The 23,279-nt window shown below is 46.6% G+C and overlaps 1 protein-coding gene across 1 annotated transcript in view; it reads left to right on the top strand.

Annotated features, from left to right (window-relative positions):
* Window positions 1–23,061, top strand: part of LOC120924745 (proteinase-activated receptor 1-like) — a 42,429-nt gene extending 19,368 nt beyond the window's left edge. Inside the window, exons 2-5 of the mRNA XM_040335768.1 lie at window positions 8,546–8,563; window positions 13,262–13,279; window positions 15,919–15,978; window positions 21,631–23,061. Of these exons, the coding sequence (XP_040191702.1) occupies window positions 8,551–8,563; window positions 13,262–13,279; window positions 15,919–15,978; window positions 21,631–22,676 (1,137 nt within the window). The 5' untranslated portion in view covers window positions 8,546–8,550 and the 3' untranslated portion in view covers window positions 22,677–23,061. The remainder of the gene's footprint in view (window positions 1–8,545; window positions 8,564–13,261; window positions 13,280–15,918; window positions 15,979–21,630) is intronic.
* Window positions 23,062–23,279: the final 218 nt, after the last annotated feature.

Here is a 23,279-nt window from a genome sequence, read left to right as displayed (position 1 = left end):
AGATCATCGGTGCATGTTGCATGCTGCACAACTTCGCCGTGAGAAGGGGCCTGCAGATTGAGCTACGTGCTGACCTCACCCCCCAACCACACAATCCCCCCCTAACCGAGGATACCCCGTCTGCTGAGGGAACAGCAATCAGGAGATGCCTCGTTGAACGTCTCTTTGAACGTTAAACACACACATTAATCATGGCACAAGTAGAATGCATGCATGCACACCACTGTGGTCCCTAGCTCACACACACCACATCCTCATCGAATTGGATTAGACCCAAATAAACCACATGGTATTAGGGAGCAGCAACGCCACGCCAAGGCTCCAATTATGTCACTGTACATTCATACACCTTTCCCACGGCAGAGGGTGACACCCCTTTGCTGGCAGGAGTGTCACCCCCCCATTCACACACTAGTCACACTATTCTGCACGCCTCACCGTGTGCATTTTGAATAAAAAAAAAACACTCTTTACCAGAGCAAGAAAAAATTATAAATAAAACTCTTTACCAGAGCAAGAAAAAATAATAAATAAAACTCTTTACCAGAGCAATAAAAAAAAAAAAAAAATTGCCCTGGTTGAGGGGGGGGGGGGGGCCTGTATCAGGCGGAGGAGCATCCACCGGGGCTGGAGGCCTGCCCTCTAATGCCACCACTATCCTCCTCAGGAGGTTATTGGTCTCTGTCTGGACTCCGACAATGGCAGCTGTGTGGCCCTGGACGGACTCATTTAGGGTCCGCACCTCTTCCACAAGGCTTGCCGTGGTGTTTTGTAGATCCCGCAAACATGACATTGTTGCAGTGGTGTTGCCTGCAACGTCCTGAAGAACATCGGTGACATGTCCCCTCTCCCCAAGGCTGTCAGCCACTCGACTGATGTCCTGGGCCATCGCACCCATAAGGCGGGTCTGGTTGTCCTGCGCAGTAGTCATGGTCACAGGCAGCAAATCAGAAACCCCACTGCTTTTCCGCGTTGCCTTCCTGGGCCCACGAGAGGCTTCAGGCCTGGCATAGGGGGGGGATTAGATGGAGACAGAGGGAGTGGGTGGGTTGGAGATAGAGTCAGAGGAAATTGTGGATCGTGGGCTTGAGGTCCGGGATGGACCAGCCAAGGTCGACAATTCCTCCAGGAAAAGTGTCAGTGACACCTCCTCCCCCAAATGCTCGGCATCCTGAAGAACCTCCTCAATGGAGGTGTGGGCACCACTCTCCTCTACCAATGCCGCTTGCCTTCCCTGGGGGTCAGGGGCATCTTCATCAGATGAAGAGGGTGTGTGATGGGCAGGGGCATCATCATCAGGGGATGGTGTTGGACGGGCAGGGGCATCAGCATCAGGGGATGGTGTTGGACGGGCAGGGGCATCATCATCAGGGGATGGTGTTGGACGGGCAGGGGCATCATCATCAGGGGATGGTGTTGGACGGGCAGGGGCATCAGCATCAGGGGATGGTGTTGGACGGGCAGGGGCACGAGATGGCCCAGCTACATCCTGGACATCTGTGGATGACACAAAACATTCACATGTTGGTGGACCCACACACTTGTCACATATTCCCTTCCCCCCTCACATGCTACACACCAGATAGTAGAAATAAACACACTTACCAGTGCTCAAGGGCGGGTGAACAGAATCATAGCCCGGCATTCCCTCAACTTGCACCCTGGTAAGGCACCGGGCAACAACCTCCTCATCAGGTGTCAGACGGACCCTTGAGGCAGGTCCCCCACCAGTGCCCCTGGCATGCCTCGCCATGAGGGCCATCTTGTCCTTGACCCTCCGCCTTAGATCATTGATCTTTTTGGCTATGTCTTTGGGCCTCCTTGCCTCATTGCCCACAGCATTCATCTGATCTGTGATCCTCTGCAGGATCTCGTCCCTTTTCCCCTTACTTGTGTTTTTGCTGCAGGACCCATGGAGGCGGTCATAGTGCCTCTCCATGCCAGCAAGAATGATGGCCCTCTCATCTGCAAAGAAATGAAATTTTGATATTTATTTAGTCACATGCTTGTGACATTTTTTATTGTTATTTATTTACTTATTTAAATCTTATTTGGTGGCACAGTAGTTGCACTTAGCACTACGTAATAGTACACGCTCGTGACAGCTGGATATTGCAATTTATTTACTTATTTATTTATTTGCATAGTTATTTATTGTGTTTTATCACGTATATCACTGCACTGGATTCAGCACTTTATTGTATTCGATTTAATTTACCAATTTGTGTCATCGCGTATTTAGACCAGCGCAGTAACCACATTTTTCTGCTTTCACTCATAAACCTTTTTGGAGGTTTACACAGTACCGCAGCAGGTCAATATAATATAACCTGTTTTTTGCGCCGGTGACAATCACATATATATGTACTGGCTTAAGCAGGGGGACACGTCTGGCACTGCAGGATCTGAGGCCCTGGTGGCGTAGTGTGTTACTGATGGTAGCCTTTGTTACGTTGGTCCCAGTTCTCTGCAGGTCATTCACTAGGTCCCCCTGTGTGGTTCTGGGATTTTTGCTCACCGTTCTTGTGATCATTGTGACCCCCCGAGGTGAGATCTTGTGTGGAGCCCCAGATGGACGGAGATTATCAGTGGTCTTGTATGTCTTCCATTTTCGAATTATTGATTTCTTCACACCAAGCTGCTTGCCTATTGCAGGTTTAGCCTTCCCAGCCTGGCGCAGGTCTACCATTTTGTTTCTGGTCCTTGGACAGCTCTTTGGTCTTCACCATTGTGGAGTTTGGAGTGTGACTGTCTGAGGTTGTGGACAGGTGTCTTTTATACTGATAACAAGTTCACACAGGTGCCATTAATACAGGTTATAAGTGGGGGAGGAGCCTCTTATAGAAGAAGATACAGGAAATGAGTGGAGGAGGAGGAGCCTCTTATAGAAGAAGATACAGGTAATGAGTGGAGGAGGAGGAGCCTCTTATAGAAGAAGATACAGGTAATGAGTGGAGGAGGAGCCTCCTATAGAAGATACAGGTAATGAGTGGAGGAGGAGGAGCCTCCTATAGAAGAAGATACAGGTAATGAGTGGAGGAGGAGGAGGAGCCTCCTATAGAAGAAGATACAGGTAATGAGTGGAGGAGGAGGAGGAGCCTCCTATAGAAGAAGATACAGGTAATGGGAAGAGGAGGAGGAGCCTCTTATAGAAGAAGATACAGGTAATGAGTGGAGTAGGAGGAGCCTCTTATAGTAGAAGATACAGGTAATGAGTGGAGGAGGAGGAGCCTCTTATAGGAGAATATACAGGTAATGAGTGGAGGAGGAGGAGCCTCCTATAGAAGAAGATACAGGTAATGAGTGGAGGAGGAGGAGCCTCCTATAGAAGAAGATACAGGTAATGAGTGGAGGAGGAGGAGGAGCCTCCTATAGAAGAAGATACAGGTAATGAGTGGAGGAGGAGCCTCTTATAGTAGAAGATACAGGTAATGAGTGGAGGAGGAGGAGCCTCTTATAGAAGAAGATACAAGTAATGAGTGGAGGAGGAGGAGCCTCCTATAGAAGAAGATACAGGTAATGAGTGGAGGAGGAGGAGCCTCCTATAGAAGAAGATACAGGTAATGAGTGGAGGAGGAGAAGCCTCCTATAGAAGAAGATACAGGTAATGAGTGGAAGAGGAGGAGCCTCCTATAGAAGAAGATACAGGTAATGAGTGGAGGAGGAGCCTCTTATAGTAGAAGAGACATGTAATGAGTGGAGGAGGAGCCTCTTATAGAAGAAGATACAGGTAATGAGTGGAGGAAGAGGAGCCTCCTATAGAAGAAGATACAGGTAATGAGTGGAGGAGGAGGAGCCTCTTATAGAAGAAGATACAGGTAATGAGTGGAGGAGGAGGAGGAGCCTCTTAAAGAAGAAGATACAGGTAATGAGTGGAGGAGGAGGAGAAGCCTCTTATAGAAGAAGATACAGGTAATGAGTGGAGGAGGAGGAGCCTCTTATAGAAGAAGATACAGGTAATGAGTAGAGGAGGAGGAGCCACTTATAGAAGAAGATACAGGTAATGAGTGGAGGAGGAGCCTCTTATTGAGAGGATACAGGTAATGAGTGGAGGAGGAGGAGCCTCCTATAGAAGAAGATACAGGTAATGAGTGGAGGAGGAGGAGGAGCCTCTTATAGAAGAAGATACAGGTAATGAATAGAGGAGGTGGAGCCACTTATAGAAGAAGATACAGGTAATGAGTGGGGGAGGAGGAGCCTATTATAGAAGAAGATACAGGTAAGGAGTGGAGGAGGAGGAGGAGGAGGAGCCTCTTAAAGAAGAAGATACAGGTAATGAGTAGAGGAGGAGGAGCCACTTATAGAAGAAAATACAGGTAATGAGTGGAGGAGGAGCCTCTTATAGAGAGTATACAGGTAATGAGTGGAGGAGGAGGAGCCTCCTATAGAAGAAGATACAGGTAATGAGTGGAGGAGGGAGGAGGAGCCTCTTATAGAAGAAGATACAGGTAATGAGTGGAGGAGGAGGAGCCTCCTATAGAAGAAGATACAGGTAATGAGTGGAGGAGGAGGAGGAGCCTCCTATAGAAGAAGATACAGGTAATGAGTGGAGGAGGAGCCTCTTATAGTAGAAGATACAGGTAATGAGTGGAGGAGGAGCCTCTTATAGAAGAAGATACAGGTAATGAGTGGAGGAGGAGGAGCCTCCTATAGAAGAAGATACAGGTAATGAGTGGAGGAGGAGGAGCCTCCTATAGAAGAAGATACAGGTAATGAGTGGAGGAGGAGGAGCCTCCTATAGAAGAAGATACAGGTAATGAGTGGAGGAGGAGGAGCCTCCTATAGAAGAAGATACAGGTAATGAGTGGAGGAGGAGGAGCCTCCTATAGAAGAAGATACAGGTAATGAGTGGAAGAGGAGGAGCCTCCTATAGAAGAAGATACAGGTAATGAGTGGAGGAGGAGCCTCTTATAGTAGAAGATACAGGTAATGAGTGGAGGAGGAGCCTCTTATAAAAGAAGATACAGGTAATGAGTGGAGGAGGAGCCTCTTATAGTAGAAGATACAGGTAATGAGTGGAGGAGGAGCCTCTTATAGAAGAAGATACAGGTAATGAGTGGAGGAGGAGCCTCTTATAGTAGAAGATACAGGTAATGAGTGGAGGAGGAGCCTCTTATAGAAGAAGATACAGGAAATGAGTGGAGGAGGAGGAGCCTCCTATAGAAGAAGATACAGGTAATGAGTGGAGGAGGAGGAGCCTCCTATAGAAGAAGATACAGGTAATGAGTGGAGGAGGAGGAGCCTCCTATAGAAGAAGATACAGGTAATGAGTGGAAGAGGAGGAGCCTCCTATAGAAGAAGATACAGGTAATGAGTGGAGGAGGAGCCTCTTATAGTAGAAGATACAGGTAATGAGTGGAGGAGGAGGAGCCTCTTTATAGAAGAAGATACAGGTAATGAATAGAGGAGGTGGAGCCACTTATAGAAGAAGATACAGGTAATGAGTGGGGGAGGAGGAGCCTCTTATAGAAGAAGATACAGGTAATGAGTGGAGGAGGAGGAGAAGCCTCTTATAGAAGAAGATACAGGTAATGAGTAGAGGAGGAGGAGCCACTTATAGAAGAAGATACAGGTAATGAGTGGAGGAGGAGCCTCTTATAGAGAGGATACAGGTAATGAGTGGAGGAGGAGGAGCCTCCTATAGAAGAAGATACAGGTAATGAGTGGAGGAGGAGGAGCCTCTTATAGAAGAAGATACAGGTAATGAATAGAGGAGGTGGAGCCACTTATAGAAGAAGATACAGGTAATGAGTGGGGGAGGAGGAGCCTCTTATAGAAGAAGATACAGGTAAGGAGTGGAGGAGGAGGAGGAGCCTCTTAAAGAAGAAGATACAGGTAATGAGTAGAGGAGGAGGAGCCACTTATAGAAGAAGATACAGGTAATGAGTGGAGGAGGAGCCTCTTATAGAGAGGATACAGGTAATGAGTGGAGGAGGAGGGGCCTCCTATAGAAGAAGATACAGGTAATGAGTGGAGGAGGAGCCTCTTATAGAAGAAGATACAGGTAATGAGTAGAGGAGGAGGAGCCACTTATAGAAGAAGATACAGGTAATGAGTGGGGGAGGAGGAGCCTCTTATAGAAGAAGATACAGGTAATGAGTGGAGGAGGTGGAGCCTCCTATAGAAGAAGATACAGGTAATGAGTGGAGGAGGAGCCTCTTATAGTAGAAGATACAGGTAATGAGTGGAGGAGGAGGAGCCTCTTATAGTAGAAGATACATGTAATGAGTGGAGGAGGAGCCTCTTATAGAAGAAGATACAGGTAATGAGTGGAGGAGGAGGAGCCTCTTATAGAAGAAGATACAGGTAATGAGTGGAGGAGGAGGAGCGTCTTATAGTAGAAGATACATGTAATGAGTGGAGGAGGAGCCTCTTATAGAAGAAGATACAGGTAATGAGTGGAGGAGGAAGAGCCTCTTATAGAAGAAGATACAGGTAATGAGTGGAGGAGGAGCCTCTTATAGAAGAAAATACAGGTAATGAGTGGAGGAGGAGGAGCCTCTTATAGAAGAATATACAGGTAATGAGTGGAGGAGGAGGAGCCTCTTATAGAAGAAGATACAGGTAATGAGTGGAGGAGGAGGAGCCTCCTATAGAAGAAGATACAGGTAATGAGTGGAGGAGGAGCCTCTTATAGAAGAAAATACAGGTAATGAGTGGAGGAGGAGGAGCCTCTTATAGAAGAATATACAGGTAATGAGTGGAGGAGGAGGAGCCTCTTATAGAAGAAGATACAGGTAATGAGTGGAGGAGGAGGAGCCTCTTATAGGAGAAGATACAGGTAATGAGTGGAGGAGGAGGAGCCTCTTATAGAAGAAGATACAGGTGATGAGTGGAGAAGGAGGAGCCTCTTATAGAAGAAGATACAGGTAATGAGTAGAGGAGGAGGAGCCACTTATAGAAGAAGATACAGGTAATGAGTGGGGGAGGAGGAGCCTCTTATAGAAGAAGATACAGGTAATGAGTGGAGGAGGTGGAGCCTCCTATAGAAGAAGATACAGGTAATGAGTGGAGGAGGAGCCTCTTATAGTAGAAGATACAGGTAATGAGTGGAGGAGGAGGAGCCTCTTATAGTAGAAGATACATGTAATGAGTGGAGGAGGAGCCTCTTATAGAAGAAGATACAGGTAATGAGTGGAGGAGGAGGAGCCTCTTATAGAAGAAGATACAGGTAATGAGTGGAGGAGGAGGAGCGTCTTATAGTAGAAGATACATGTAATGAGTGGAGGAGGAGCCTCTTATAGAAGAAGATACAGGTAATGAGTGGAGGAGGAAGAGCCTCTTATAGAAGAAGATACAGGTAATGAGTGGAGGAGGAGCCTCTTATAGAAGAAAATACAGGTAATGAGTGGAGGAGGAGGAGCCTCTTATAGAAGAATATACAGGTAATGAGTGGAGGAGGAGGAGCCTCTTATAGAAGAAGATACAGGTAATGAGTGGAGGAGGAGGAGCCTCCTATAGAAGAAGATACAGGTAATGAGTGGAGGAGGAGCCTCTTATAGAAGAAAATACAGGTAATGAGTGGAGGAGGAGGAGCCTCTTATAGAAGAATATACAGGTAATGAGTGGAGGAGGAGGAGCCTCTTATAGAAGAAGATACAGGTAATGAGTGGAGGAGGAAGAGCCTCCTATAGAAGATACAGGTAATGAGTGGAGGAGGAGGAGCCTCCTATAGAAGAAGATACAGGTAATGAGTGGAGGAGGGAGGAGCTTTTCTCATCTTCATAAGTGGGGGGAGAACTTGCACAATTGGTGGGGACTAAATACTGTAGATGGCTTTTATTTGAGTCCACAAGGTAAACTGTCCCCCCTCAAGTATGTTCTCCATGTTTGTGTTGCCCAATCACACTAGAGCTTCTTTTCCTGCCCTGGAATATTATTATACTTCTTCTGAAGGAGAAGGCGGCAGTTTTCTTCCCCTGATCTGCAGGGCGCGTGGTAAGGACGGCACTATGGCCAGAGGGTGGAGCCTCCATAGTAACCATAGAGGGTAGAGAGGATCAGACTGTCCACCAATATCTGTCCATCCTCATAGAGTTCTCACTGTACAATAGGCCAGGAACTTCCTTCTACAGAATATAGATCCCTGGAGACCAACCTGCCCCCAAGGGGCCCTATTCTGCCATTCAGAGCTAACTGTGTGGCCCTCGTGGCCCCGGAATACGGCAGTCTGTATTTCTTACCCAGGTACTTCCTAAGGCCAGTAAAGGATGGGATTTTGATTAAATGTTATTTTTGGATCTTGCTGAGGGCTGTTCATAGGAAATATGGGGGAGGGGATTGATGTGTAAAGGGGGGTAATAGCAAAGATCTCATGTGTCTCCAGTCTAGGACTGGCTCCTGAATATTATGTGTGGCCCATTAGTGATGTCAGGGGCCCCCAAGTTCAAGAACTTTGACCACCCTTCTATCATGTGACCAGTGAGCTACGATCTGATTGGTGACTGGGGCTCAGGTCACATGGTACATCCTCATTACTCTGTATAAAGTGACTTTTATATCAATGGAAGATCAAACCTAACTCTGTGTCTTCTCTTGTTTTCAGTGGGCATGATCTATCCAGGTAAGGAGCTTCATTTATTAAATATCTTTCTATGTTTCCATCATTCTGTAACACAAATGTAACCTAAAGTCCAGGGCCGGACTGGCCTACCGGGATACCGGGAAAATTCCTGGTGGGCCGCCTGCACACAGTGCCCTGGGGCCGGTTTTGCCTGGTTGTCAGTTAAAAAAGTAGTGGCGGGCCGCAGCCGCCATCGCCGCCGCACTTTCCAACTATGCAATGCCTTGCCTTCTAATATGATCCGGCACCTGCTTTTTTTATTTCCCCTTCCACCGGCCTGTGCGGCGCCAGCACCACCCACTAGTCTCAGTCTTCAGGGTCACGAGTGAGGACATCGGAGAATTGAACGGCACCAGCACCACCCACTAGTCTCAGTCTGCAGGGTCACGAGTGAGGACATCGGAGAATTGAACGGCGTCGGCACCACCCACTAGTCTCAGTCTGCAGGGTCACGAGTGAGGACATCGGAGAATTGAACGGCGCCGGCACCACCCACTAGTCTCAGTCTGCAGGGTCACGAGTGAGGACATCGGAGAATTGAACGGCGTCGGCACCACCCACTAGTCTCAGTCTGCAGGGTCACGAGTGAGGACATCGGAGAATTGAACGGCGCCAGCACCACCCACTAGTCTCAGTCTGCAGGGTCACGAGTGAGGGCATCGGAGAATTGAACGGCGCCAGCACCACCCACTAGTCTCAGTCTGCAGGGTCACGAGTGAGGACATCGGAGAATTGAACGGCGTCGGCACCACCCACTAGTCTCAGTCTGCAGGGTCACGAGTGAGGACATCGGAGAATTGAACGGCGCCAGCACCACCCACTAGTCTCAGTCTGCAGGGTCACGAGTGAGGACATCGGAGAATTGAACGGCGTCGGCACCACCCACTAGTCTCAGTCTGCAGGGTCACGAGTGAGGACATCGGAGAATTGAACGGCGTCGGCACCACCCACTAGTCTCAGTCTGCAGGGTCACGAGTGAGGACATCGGAGAATTGAACGGCGTCGGCACCACCCACTAGTCTCAGTCTGCAGGGTCACGAGTGAGGACATCGGAGAATTGAACGGCGTCGGCACCACCCACTAGTCTCAGTCTGCAGGGTCACGAGTGAGGACATCGGAGAATTGAACGGCGCCAGCACCACCCACTAGTCTCAGTCTGCAGGGTCACGAGTGAGGGCATCGGAGAATTGAACGGCGCCAGCACCACCCACTAGTCTCAGTCTGCAGGGTCACGAGTGAGGACATCGGAGAATTGAACGCCGTCGGCTGTGTTAGATGCCAGGGGGGCAGGGGGAAGAGGAGACAGAGATAGAACAGAGAGGACATAATGGACATATGCCTCTAACACGTATCATGCAATGTGTCAAAAACCTCTTCCTCTCCAGGCGTTGCTTCCAAAATATTCAGACATAAATTCCTTCATTATACGATGTTTTATTCTTCCAACGATTATGACAGCTAGACAGTTTATGCTTACATTGTTACGTTGTTACAGACATCATGGCAGGTAGGCATCACAAAGTTACAGAAGGAGGAAATAGATGTTACATCTTCTCTGCTGGAAAGAGCCCCTTATGATCTTTCTCCTGGGTGAGGGTCCCATCCCCACCCTGAGGCTTCCGTAGGGCCGGGATGACCCTCGAGATTCCTAACTTACTATGCTTACCACGTGTACATTTATACAGGTTTAACAGCTAACTAAGCACAAATCTAGCTTTCCAAAGAAGGTTGGTAATGATCGTTCACACTCACTTAGGTATTTTTAAGTAACATCTCCAACCTCTTTCTTGACGCAAGTCTTCAAGAATAGATGTGGCCTACAACAAATGTAACTGACCTTGTTTGCCCTCAAAGCTACCATGTCTAAACCAAAATGATTCAGAGACCTTTATAACATAATATCAATACATTTAAAATCTAACAGGCTGCCCTTGGAGCACAACAATTGAGGAACATGAAGAACATTTGGGACTTTAAATGAAGCAGCTGAGCGATTGGGGTTGGGTACAAAATAAACACATTGCATGGGTGCATAATACTATGTATCACATGTATGAAGGGGGCGTGTGCAACTGCACATAGGATCACATATTTGTGGGGAGCACATAATGAAAACCAACATTAAAACATCAACATAGTAACACAAGTAGGGGTGCAACGGATCAAAAAACTCACGCTTCGGATCGTTCCTCAGATCAGGAGTCACGGATCGGATCATTTTTCGGATCAGCAAAACCCCCCCCCCCCACTGCAATATCAACATCTCCCTCCCCCACTGTAATATCCACATCCTCCCCCTCCCCCCACTGTAATATCCACATGTAGTGCAGACCTCAGACAGTAACCCCCCAGTAGTGCAGACCTCAGACAGTAACCCCCCCAGTAGTGCAGACCTCAGATAGTAACCCCCCCAGTAGTGCAGACCTCAGACAGTAACCCCCCCAGTAGTGCAGACCTCAGACAGTAACCCCCACAGTAGTGCAGACCTCAGACAGTAACCCCCCAGTAGTGGAGACCTCAGACAGTAACCCCCCAGTAGTGCAGACCTCAGACAGTAACCCCCCCAGTAGTGCAGACCTCAGATAGTAACCCCCCCAGTAGTGCAGACCTCAGACAGTAACCCCCACAGTAGTGCAGACCTCAGATAGTAACCCCCCAGTAGTGCAGACCTCAGACAGTAACCCCCCCAGTAGTGCAGACCTCAGACAGCGGCGTGTGTTTTCCTTTGAGCGCAGGCTCCTCCTCCTCTGTGGGTGTAAACGCTGAATATATACTGCGGTAGACGTGCAATAACACACTGAAATATACTGCGGTAGACGTGCAATAACACACTGAAATATACTGCGGTAGACATGCAATAACACACTGAATTATACTGCGGTAGACGTGCAATAACACACTGAATTATACTGCGGTAGATGTGCAATAACACACTGAAATATACTGCGGTAGACATGCAATAACACACTGAAATATACTGCAGTAGACATGCAATAACACACTGAAATATACTGCGGTAGATGTGCAATAACACACTGAAATATACTGCGGTAGATGTGCAATAACACACTGAAATATACTGCGGTAGACGTGCAATAACACACTGAAATATACTGCGGTAGAAGTGCAATAACACACTGAAATATACTGCGGTAGACATGCAATAACACACTGAAATATACTGCGGTAGACATTCAATAACACACTGAAATATACTGCGGTAGAAGTGCAATAACACACTGAAATATACTGCGGTAGACGTGCAATAACACACTGAAATATACTGCGGTAGACGTGCAATAACACACTGAAATATACTGCGGTAGACGTGCAATAACACACTGAAATATACTGCGGTAGACATGCAATAACACACTGAAATATACTGCGGTAAATGTGCAATACCACACTGAAATATACTGCGGTAAATGTGCAATAACACACTGAAATATACTGCGGTAGACGTGCAATAACACACTGAAATATACTGCGGTAAACGTGCATGTAACACACTGAAATATACTGCGGTAGACGTGCAATAACACACTGAAATATACTGCGGTAGAAGTGCAATAACACACTGAAATATACTGCGGTAGAAGTGCAATAACACACTGAAATATACTGCGGTAGACGTGCAATAACACACTGAAATATACTGCGGTAGATGTGCAATAACACACTGAAATATACTGCGGTAGACGTGCAATAACACACTGAAATATACTGCGGTAGAAGTGCAATAACACACTGAAATATACTGCGGTAGACGTGCAATAACACACTGAAATATACTGCGGTAGAAGTGCAATAACACACTGAAATATACTGCGGTAGACGTGCAATAACACACTGAAATATACTGCGGTAGATGTGCAATAACACACTGAAATATACTGCGGTAGACGTGCAATAACACACTGAAATATACTGCGGTAGACATGCAATAACACACTGAAATATACTGCGGTAGACATTCAATAACACACTGAAATATACTGCGGTAAATGTGCAATACCACACTGAAATATACTGCGGTAAATGTGCAATAACACACTGAAATATACTGCGGTAGACGTGCAATAACACACTGAAATATACTGCGGTAGACATTCAATAACACACTGAAATATACTGCGGTAGACGTGCAATAACACACTGAAATATACTGCAGTAAACCTCTCCTGACATAATGAACTGACACCAATGTAAAGATGAATGGTCGCTACACTCACCCTGAACTATCACTAGATTCACACTAAACCGATATTCTACACTGACAATAGAATCAGAATTGCACACTGAGGCCCGGGTTCACACTTATGTGAATTGGATGAGGCTTTCCCCGCATTCGATTCGCATGACAGGTGAGTGTGACCGACTCTCAATGGATCCGGTTCCTCATCATAACAGCATCCAATCATGGCTGTGACAGTGCTCTGTGCCCTGATTGGGCAAAGCTTTCATTGTTTCAGCCAAGCAGGGCTTTCAATGCGATGTGCAGTAGCGCAGTGAATTTTGGACGTTTGGCGGCCAAACAAACGGTTTTGGGGGTTTGCCGAATGGGTGAGCAGCCATTGTTCGGCCTGAACGCATGCTCGGGCCGAACCGTTCACCCAACACTACTCTGTATAAAGTGACTTTTATATCAATGGAAGATCAAACCTAACTCTGTGTCTTCTCTTCTCTTATTCTCAGGTGAATCGCCTATTAAAGGTAAGGAGCTTCATTATGAAAAGTCTTTTTTATGCTTCCATTATTCTGTAAAATGTATTTTAAAGTGGAACTCCAGCCAAGACTTTTCCTTTTCCTTGGATGGAGTGTGGGAAGGTAAGTTTTGGTGTCTGTGTTCTCCTCATTACTTCCTGTCCTTGTGACACCATATCAGAATCTGACGAATGTGGTGTCACCTGGAGAGAATGGGAGGGGGAAATCACCCAGCAGGGACACAATCACCAATACAAACCCTTTCCTGAGCCTCCCAAATAAAGTTTGTCTGGAGTCACACTTTACATAGGTGTTATTACAACGATCGATTGCCCCAAATGAGTGCAGCGCCACCATAAACCTGCGGAGATACCAGCTTAGTAACAGCGTGCAAACCCGTGAGGGGCCCCAGCCGTCCCCCTTGTGTTTGGACCTCAGAGTAGTAAGGAGGGTCATAAAGGCTCATGGCACAGAGCAGAATGATGAATCCTTCACAGCGATCTCCGATTATCGATCTCCTCAGGGGTGGGTGCATGACGGGGGAGGAGCTTTCACACATCGAGGTATTTCTTCATCTTCTGGCATGCTCGGTGTGCGATTCAGTCACAGATTCCTCTGGACACTGGTGGGAATCAGAATATTGGACGAGCTTCAGAAGATTTTGGACTCTAATTTTTGGACACATTTTAGTTGATATTGCAGGCTTTTGTTTTTTGGATGCACTGGTTTATACACCATATTGTCAAAAGTATTGGGACGCCTGCCTTTACACACACATGACCTTTAATGACCTCCCAGTCTTAGTCCGGAGGGTTCAATATTGAGTTGGCTCCGCCTTTTGCAGCTATAACACCTTCACCTCTTCTGGGAAGGCCATCCATGGAATGACCCGTGACACCCAGAGACCTTTGAAGGATGGGGGGTACTCCTGTGCCAGTGTCACTAATGACTCTTGGGTCTAGGGTCATCCTATGCCCCTTTTGGGCATAGGGTGACTGAGAACTGATATCTCGGATTACATGAGATGGGACATTAATGATAATTCAGGTATTGCAGGAGATCTTGAGATATTACAAGTTGGTTATTCTGACCCCACCAGGTCAATAGGACATTATTCATTTATGTGGGGACACATGCTTTTTAGGTGTTTATTGGGTCTGCTCCTAGAAATTCCATTGTGTGATGCTAATACTGTTTTGTGTGTGGATTGAAACTGAGAGTCAGCCTGGCTGGCTATTATGGGATGTTAAAGTATCTTGCTGTGATTACATTCTGTGTCCATTGTACTAATTAAGTCTGAAAGGTCAGATGTCTCCTTTCAGGGGTAGGGAATTAGCATGTCAATTATGTTTAGTAAAGGAATGTGTTTGTGTAACAGGGGAGGGGAACTTGCATGCGGAGACAGACTGTCTGGGTAATGAGTAGTAATTAACTCACCTGCATGTCATTATCTAAAAGAATGAGATTGAAGACCCATTGTGTGATGTGTGGGTGGAGAGTTTCTTTGTTCCTTTGATTATTGTAACAAGTTGTAGTGTATATAAGAAAGCTAAGGAACCATTAAAAGTATTCATTCATACATTTTGAAACCAGTAACAGAGCTTGTCGATCTCGTTATTCTGGGAAATGGAATGGGTCGTGTCTGATGTCTGTCGGACTGTCGGATAAGCTGTCGTGGCTGATGGAATGGGAATATCGCAAACGGTGGTGACTGTTACAATGGACAAATGAGGAGGGATGAGGGACAGAGGGACATTGCTCGAAATCAGGGACAGTTGCGAGCTATGATTATGGTGCAGGGGTGTTCCTCAGGGGTCGGGCTTGGCCCCTTACTTCCAGTGAACTCTTAAGGCGTCGGCATCCCAAGACATTTTGGACAATTTTATGCTCCCAACTTTGTGGGAGGAGTTTGGGGATGGCCCCTTCCTGTTCCAACATGACTGCCCACCAGTGCACAAAGCAAGGTCCATAAAGACATGGAGGAGCGAGTTTGGGGTGGAGGAACTTGACTGGCCTGCACAGAGTCCTGGCCTCAACCCCATAGAACACCTTTGGGATGAATTCGAGCGGAGACTGTGAGCCAGGCCTTCTCGTCCAACATCAGTGCCTGACCTCACAAATGCTCTTCTGGAAGAATGGTCAAACATTCCCATAGACACACCCCTAAACCTTGTGGACGGCCTTCCCAGAAGAGGTGAAGCTGTTATAGCTGCAAAGGGTGGAGCCAACTCAATATTGAACCGACAACGACAACTCTTGACCGGTGGAGAAGAGTCCATGGACCTCCCTGTCAGTCAGGACATAGCGTCCGCATTAGCATTGGCATCATGACCACGATACTGAACTTTGTAGCTGTATGCCCCCAAGAATAGGGCATAGCGTTGGAGGCGGGCCGCAGTAGTCTGGGAGATACCTTTGTTTATGAACACAGAGGTTCAACTAGTCCTGAAGGATGAGAAGTGGGGTCAAAGTTCACATAACAAGACGAGATAAGATGTAACAAATTGACTGTATAGTGACTTAAAGCGGTGGTTTCCCTAAAAATAAACTTTTAACATTGCTTTTCCCACATTAATTACGATTAGAATCGGCTGGTTTTATTAAAAAAAAACATCAATATTCGGTGACTGTTGTGCTCCCCCTCATAGGTCCCCACTCCCCAGATGTCGGCACCCCAAAGGGCGTGAGGGACGATCCCAGCCAGCCTGGTAAGTTGAGTTCCTTGTCTTCTGGGGATGTTGCTTCTGTTTTGTGTAAATTGTTGGGGGTTGGGGGCGGGGGTCTGCAGGTTGTTGGGGGTAATGTTGTACAGAAAGGGTCATGCTCACAGGGACATGCGGAGACCGGTTTCCTTTTCGGTCTTACAGAAGATTTGTGGGGTCCTGGGGGAGATTTGCTCTTCTGGTTATGAGGTGAGTTTATTCCGGGCGTTTTTTGCGGTGGCGTTTTTTGGGGCGTTTCGTGTGGGGGAGTTGGTTAGCCCTTCCAAAAAGGTAGCGGGGGCCTGTAAGTGGGTGACGTGAGGTCTTCAGAGGACAGGGTGTTTTTTAGGCTTCGGCGGTCTAAAACGGATCAAAAGGGTAAGGGGGTGGATGTGTTTTTGTATCCGCTACCGGGTTCGGGGGTCTGCCCTGTGCGGGTGGTACAGGAGTTCCTGTCGGTACGCCCGGTGTTGGAGGGGCAGTTCTTGGTGCATGGGGATGGTTCGTTCGTGTCACGGTTCCAATTTGTGGCGATGTTTAGGAAATGTCTCCGTATCAGAGCGGCTACTGAGGCGGCCCGATGCGGGTTGGATGAGGCGGCGGTCAAGAGTATTGCTCCGTTTTGTCTTTCAGAGGGAGGTCATTCACGCCTCGTTTGGATCATGGGGCATTCCTTTGTTTGCCGGGGGGCCAGGAGAGCAGATGCTAGGCCGGATGGTAGGCAGTTGGGGATTTCCAGGCGGTAGGTGAGGATTAGGTGGCTGGGGATTCCGGGGATGGGGTGGGGAAGGGTGCTGCCAGAGGTGCAGCGCTATGTCCGGCTCGACCGACCTCCTGACGTGTTGGTATTACACGTGGGGGGGGATGACTTGGGGGTTAGGCCCAAAGGGGATTTGATCTCAGCCGTTAAGGCAGATGTATTGACCTTCCGGGTAGCATTCCCAGGTATGTTGCTGGTGTGGTCTGACATTGTTGCCCGGACCACTTGGCGCATGGCGAGGTCGGTGGCTAGGATCAATAAGGGGAGGATCAAGGTGAACAAGGTGGTGGGGAGGTTTGTGGCTCGGCACAGTGGTTTGGTAGTTTGTCACACGGAGTTGGAGGTTAATGTGGTACCTGCGTGGAGATGCTGTTCACCTAACCGACGTGGGTATGGATTTGTGGGCCTTGGGTATGCAGGAAGGAATTCAGAGGGCCCTGCGGGTGTGGAGGGGCCCGTAAGGGTAAGGGGGTTACCCTTTCGGGCTGTGGCGGTGTCATTTGGTCTTTGATGGTGACAGTTAACAGATGTAATGGAAATGGTGGGGCTCATCAGTGGGATGGGCCCCTTCTGGGGTTATTCCAGTGGAACGGTGTCCGCTGGAATACGGTTATGGTGCACTACGGGGTAAAAAAAAGGGGTGTCTCTGAGCTGGATTCGGCTGGAGGCCGGATATGGTAATGGTACCGCAGTGTGGTGGTGGAAAGAGAGGTTAAGTGGGGTTGCTGTCTGTAACGGTCACCACCGTTTACGACCTTCCATCAACTACGACAGCTCATCTGACACTCCAACCGTCCAAAAGACATCAGACATCCCAGAATAACGAGACTTGCTCCATTACTGGTTTCAAAATGAAGACAACTTTAATGGTTCACTCTCAGATTTTATACAGTTTTCAAGGCACAGGAACAATCAAACTGTCCCCACCCACACATCACACCGTGGGGGCTTCAATCACATTCTTTTACAACAGCATTACAAACAAAACACCATCACACAATGCTCTCTTTCTAATCCACATCCCCAGAAAGACGTTCTGTCTCCAACAAGTATATTCCACACATAAACAGTATTTAGCATACATAATTAGAGGTCTGGGAGCAGACCTGGATTAACACCTGTCCGTTACAACACCTTTACACAAGGACAATGAAATGTCTTCCAAGCCCTGACTCAATTAGCATGTCACTAGTCAGGGCTGATCATAGAATGAGTCACTATTGACTGGTTGGGCCAACATCTTGCAGTATCTCAAAATCCTGCAATACGAACTATCAGTGATGTCCCATCTCATGTAATACATGAATTATGATTCACTTGCCACCCCATGCCCAAAGGGCACAGGGTGGACTCAGACCCAAGAGTTATCAGTGACGCTGACACAGGAGTATCCCCCATCCTCACAAAGTCTCTGGGTGTCCCGGGTCATTCCGTTACACTGTCAAAGACCAATTAGACGGGTGTTAATAAAGTTGTTTTGGTTAAAAAAAAATAATGAATAAAGATTTGGAATTATTTAAAATATTTAATTATTTGAGTTTTAAAATAAAAGAGGCTGTTGTGGCGATTTTACTCCAACTTCTGTGTCTCTCTCGTTAATGGGTTACATAGTTACATAGTTACATAGTTAGTTACATAGTTACATAGTTACATAGTTAGTTACATAGTTACATAGTTAGTTACATAGTTGGTCAGGTTGAAAAAAGACACAAGTCCATCCAGTTCAACCACAAAAAAATAAATAAATAAACAAACAAAATAAAAAACACAATACAATCCCATACACCCAACTCCATACCCACAGTTGATCCAGAGGAAGGCAAAAAACCCCAGCAGAGCATGATCCAATTTGCTACAGCAGGGGAAAAAATTCCTTCCCGATCCCCCGAGAGGCAATCGGATTTTCCCCGGATCAACTTTATCTACAAATCTTAGTACTCAGTTATATTCTGTACATTTAGGAAAGAATCCAGGCCTTTCTTATAGCAATCTACTGATCTGGCCAGAACCACCTCTGGAGGGAGTCTGTTCCACATTCTCACAGCTCTTACTGTGAAGAAACCTTTCCGTATTTGGAGGTGAAATCTCTTTTCCTCTAGACGTAAAGACCGCCCCCTTGTCCTCAGTGTTGACCGTAAAGTGAATAACTCAACTCCAAGTCCACTGTATGGACCTCTTATATATTTGTACATGGAGATCATATCCCCCCTTATTCTCCTCTTCTCAGGAGAGAATAAATTCAGTTCCTCTAATCTTTCCTCATAGCTGAGCTCCTCCATGCCTCTTATCAGTTTGGTTGCCCTTCTCTGCACTTTCTCCAGTTCCCCGATATCCTTTCTGAGAACTGGGGCCCAAAACTGAACTGCATATTCCAGATGAGGTCTTACTAATGATTTGTACAGGGGCAAAATGATATCTCTGTCTCTGGAGTCCATCCCTCTCTATACAAGAAAGGACTTTCCTCGCTTTGGAGACCACAGCTTGGCATTGCATGTTATTATTGAGCTTATGATCAACTAAAACCCCCAGATCCTTCTCCACTACAGATCCCGTCCAGAACCTTCTCCACTACGGATCCCCCCAGATCCTTCTCCACTACGGATCCCCACAGATCCTTTTCCACTACAGATCCCCCAGATCCTTCTCCACTACAGATCCCCCCAGATCCTTCTCCACTACAGATCCCCCAGATCCTTCTCCACTACGGATCCCTCCAGATCCTTCTCCACTACAGATCCCCCCAGATCCTTCTCCACTACAGATCCCCCCAGATCCTTCTCCACTACGGATCCCCCCAGATCCTTCTCCACTACGTATCCCCCCAAGATCCTTCTCCACTACGAATCCCCCCAGATCCTTCTCCACTACGTATCCCCCCAAGATCCTTCTCCACTACAGATCCCCCCCAGTTGTACTCCCCCTAGTATGTATGATGCATGCATATTCTTAGTCCCCAAGTGCATAACTTTACATTTATCAACATTAAACTTCATCTGCCACTCAGTCGCCCAATTAGACAGAGCATTGAGGTCGGCTTGTAAATTGGAGACATCCTGCAAGGACGTTATTCCACTGCATAGCTTGGTGTCATCTGCATAAACAGAAATGTTACTTTTCATCTCAGACCCAATATCATTTATAAATATATTAAAAAGTAAGGGTCCCAGCGCTGAACCTTGGGGTACACCACTGATAACGCTGACCCTTGGGGTACACCACTGATAACCTTGGACCATTCAGAGTAAGAATCATTAACCACGACTCTCTGAATTCTGTCTTTCAGCCAGTTTTCTATCCATTTACAAACTGATATATCCAATCCTGTAGACCTTACCTTACACATGAGCCGTGTGTGCGGAACTGTATCCAACGCTTTTGCAAAATCCAAATATATCACGTCCACAGCCACGCCTCTGTCCAAGTATACCACGTCCACAGCCACGCCTCTGTCCAAGTATAACACACGCCCACAGCAACCCCTCTGTCCAAGTATATCACGTCCACAGCCACGCCTCTGTCCAAGTATACCACGTCCACAGCCACGCCTCTGTCCAAGTATACCACATCCACAGCCACGCCTCTGTCCAAGTATAACACGCCCACAGCCACCCCTCTATCCAAGTATATCACGTCCACAGGCATTCCTCTGTCCAAGTATATCACGTCCACAGGCATTCTTCTGTCCAGGGTTTTACTTACCTCTTCATAAAAGGAAATCAGGTTTGTCTGACAACTTCTGTCTTTCATGAATCCATGTTGTCTGTTGCTTAAATAGTTTTTTTCCAGCAAGAACTCATCCATGTGGTCTTTTATTAAACGTTCCAGTTTCTTCCCAACTATAGAAGTTAAACTAACAGGTCTATAGTTACTTGGCAAAGACTTTGTTCCCTTTTTAAATATGGGCACCACATTGGCCCTGCGCCAATCCAGTGGTACTATTCCTGTCATTAATGAGTCCCTAAATATTAGATACAGTGGCTTTGAAATGACAGAGCTCAACTCACCTAGGATCTGTGGATGGATGCCATCAGGTCCAGGTGCTTTATCCACCTTTATTCTGTCTAAATATTTCTGGACCATGTCACTTTTGAGCCATTGTGGATTTGGGGCTGTGTCACTCCCACCCCCATTTTGGACATGAGCCCCTCCCCCATGCTCCTTTGTATACACAGAGCTGAAGAAAGCATTTAATAAATTTGCCTTCTCTTTGTCCCCAGTCAGGGTTAAAGGGGGGATTAAATACAAGGGGGGTAAGGGGATAGTAGAAGATTGGGCTATCTGATATACATTAGTCATGGAATACTCTCCCTGTGTAAGGCCTGGCTTTCCCTCACAAGAAGTGTATCTTTCCCTCACTAATTCCACACAACCCTAAAATGGTGGATCGGCTCTGTTTTTATATCAGTTCTAACAAAAAATGGTGAGCAAAATCTCGAGAGAACTTGTTTCCCAATGAGAATATGAAGCTTTGCAAAGATGGCTGCTGGAGACAAGTTCGGTGATCAGTTCTAGCCTCAACGGGATTTCATAAAACAGCAGGAAAACACAAACACATTCTGAATATAACATGACATTTCTGCACGAGAAAGTGAGTATGATACAATTGTAGTCCCACGTCTCCTCTCAGCCAGCAAGACTGACCTGTCACTCTACCATATACACAGAGATCTGATGGGCCTTTTGGTTAGCCTAGTGTCTAACCTACTAGAGCTGAAGCATATTCCCAGAGATCTGCTGTGTCCTTCCCCTTACATTGGAATCCTCAGCAGATCTCAGGACACCCAACATTAAGGAGACACACAAGAGATCACCAGCTGTCCTCGTGTTTGATGTAATGTGAAAAATGCCGCACAATGTTTATCGCACAATGACTTCACCTCATATTTTGATGTTTTCAGGTAATAAAACCCAACAAATCGAGGTCCTACACAAAATGTTTTTACGTGAATTTAAAGAGTATATGAACAGCTGGTTGGTGACAAAGTTTGTGCCCTCCATCTACACCGTGGTTCTCCTCGTGTCTCTTCCTCTCAATATAATGGCGATCATCGTGCTCTTGGTGAAGGTGAAGGTGAAGAAGCCGGCAGTGGTGTTCCTGCTGAATCTAGCCGCTGCCGACGTTCTCTTTGTTTGTATTCTTCCTTTCCACATCGTGTACCGATTCTCTGGAAATAACTGGATGGTGGGGGAAGGGATGTGCCGATTTGTCACGGCCATGTATTTAAGTAACATGCGTGGATCCATCCTGCTGATGACAGGTATCGGTGTGGACCGGTTTCTGGCTCTGGTCTACCCAGTCCAGTCCCTTTCCTGGCGCACCGTGAGAAGAGCCTGGCTGGTGTGTTGCTGCATCTGGGTGATATCGATGGTCAGCACCGTGCCGATTCTCATAAGGCAACAAACCCGTCAATTTCCCGACCTGAAGATCACAACTTGTTATGATATTCTGGATGCCGAATTGGTTGAAAGGTTTCATGTTTACTACATTTTCCCCATTTGTATCGCACTTTTATATTTTTTACCTTTAATTATTACAATCTTCTGTTACATTGGAATTGTCCACAGTCTCAGCTCACCGAGCATGAAGGGCGCCCAGAAGAGGTCCCGAGCCATCCTCCTGACTGTGGTGGTGTTGTGTGTGTTTGTCCTCTGCTTTGGCCCAGCCAATGTTATTTGGTTCATGCATTTCCTGCAGGTCTATAACGAAGGTAATAACGTCCTGTACATCGTCTACATCATCAGTGTCAGTGTGAGCAGTATCAGTTGTTGTCTGGATCCTCTGATCTATTACTTTGCATCCTCGGAGTGGCAGAGACACGTCTACAGCCTGCTGGGATGTAAGAGAGGACAGACACCACCAGTAGGCCATCAGAGGGTCCTCCTCCACAAAGACCAGACACAGAAAACTCCCAACAAACCGTCTGAAACTTCCCGGTTTATATAACTGGAGGAGGCCGAACACTTCCAGAAAGTGTTCCCTTTTATTAAGAATAAGAATTCATATCTGATTTACTGATCGTTGTATGAGAGTATTAAGTGCTTACAGTATATGCCGATGTTGGGTCCTTTATATAACAGGCTCACTGGCTGGAAATTACTGTGCAGAAAGATCTTGTTAGAAATGATCTTGGTCTTGTTAGAAGGTTGTTGGGAGGTGTTGCTAGAAACTCCTTGTCACTGCCACCATTCTACATTCTTAGAGACTCCTAGTGTTGTGCTTTTTTATGGTCATTTTTACCCGCACAGTATTTATTATGAATTATTTTTTAATGAAGATATTTTTGAATACAAGTCAATCTATATGACAGTCTATAATATGAAACTTATTCACGGAGACGTATGATCATACAAAATAGCTACATTTATTGGTAGACAAAAATATGAATATTTACATGAAATTAAAATACAAATTGCATTACATGAACGACTTGAAAATCAATAAAAATACCCCCAAATTGGGCATGCAGTACATTTGACATTTGTGCCATGATATATTCTCAATGTGGTTCAATAACCTTGTGTAAATGACAATGAAACAGAACGTCTA

This window comes from Rana temporaria, chromosome 1 (assembly GCF_905171775.1).
Source record: "Rana temporaria chromosome 1, aRanTem1.1, whole genome shotgun sequence".
Classification (NCBI taxonomy): domain Eukaryota; kingdom Metazoa; phylum Chordata; class Amphibia; order Anura; family Ranidae; genus Rana; species Rana temporaria.
Note: the sequence above shows the minus strand (reverse complement) of the source record. Positions and strands in the feature narration are given on the sequence as shown.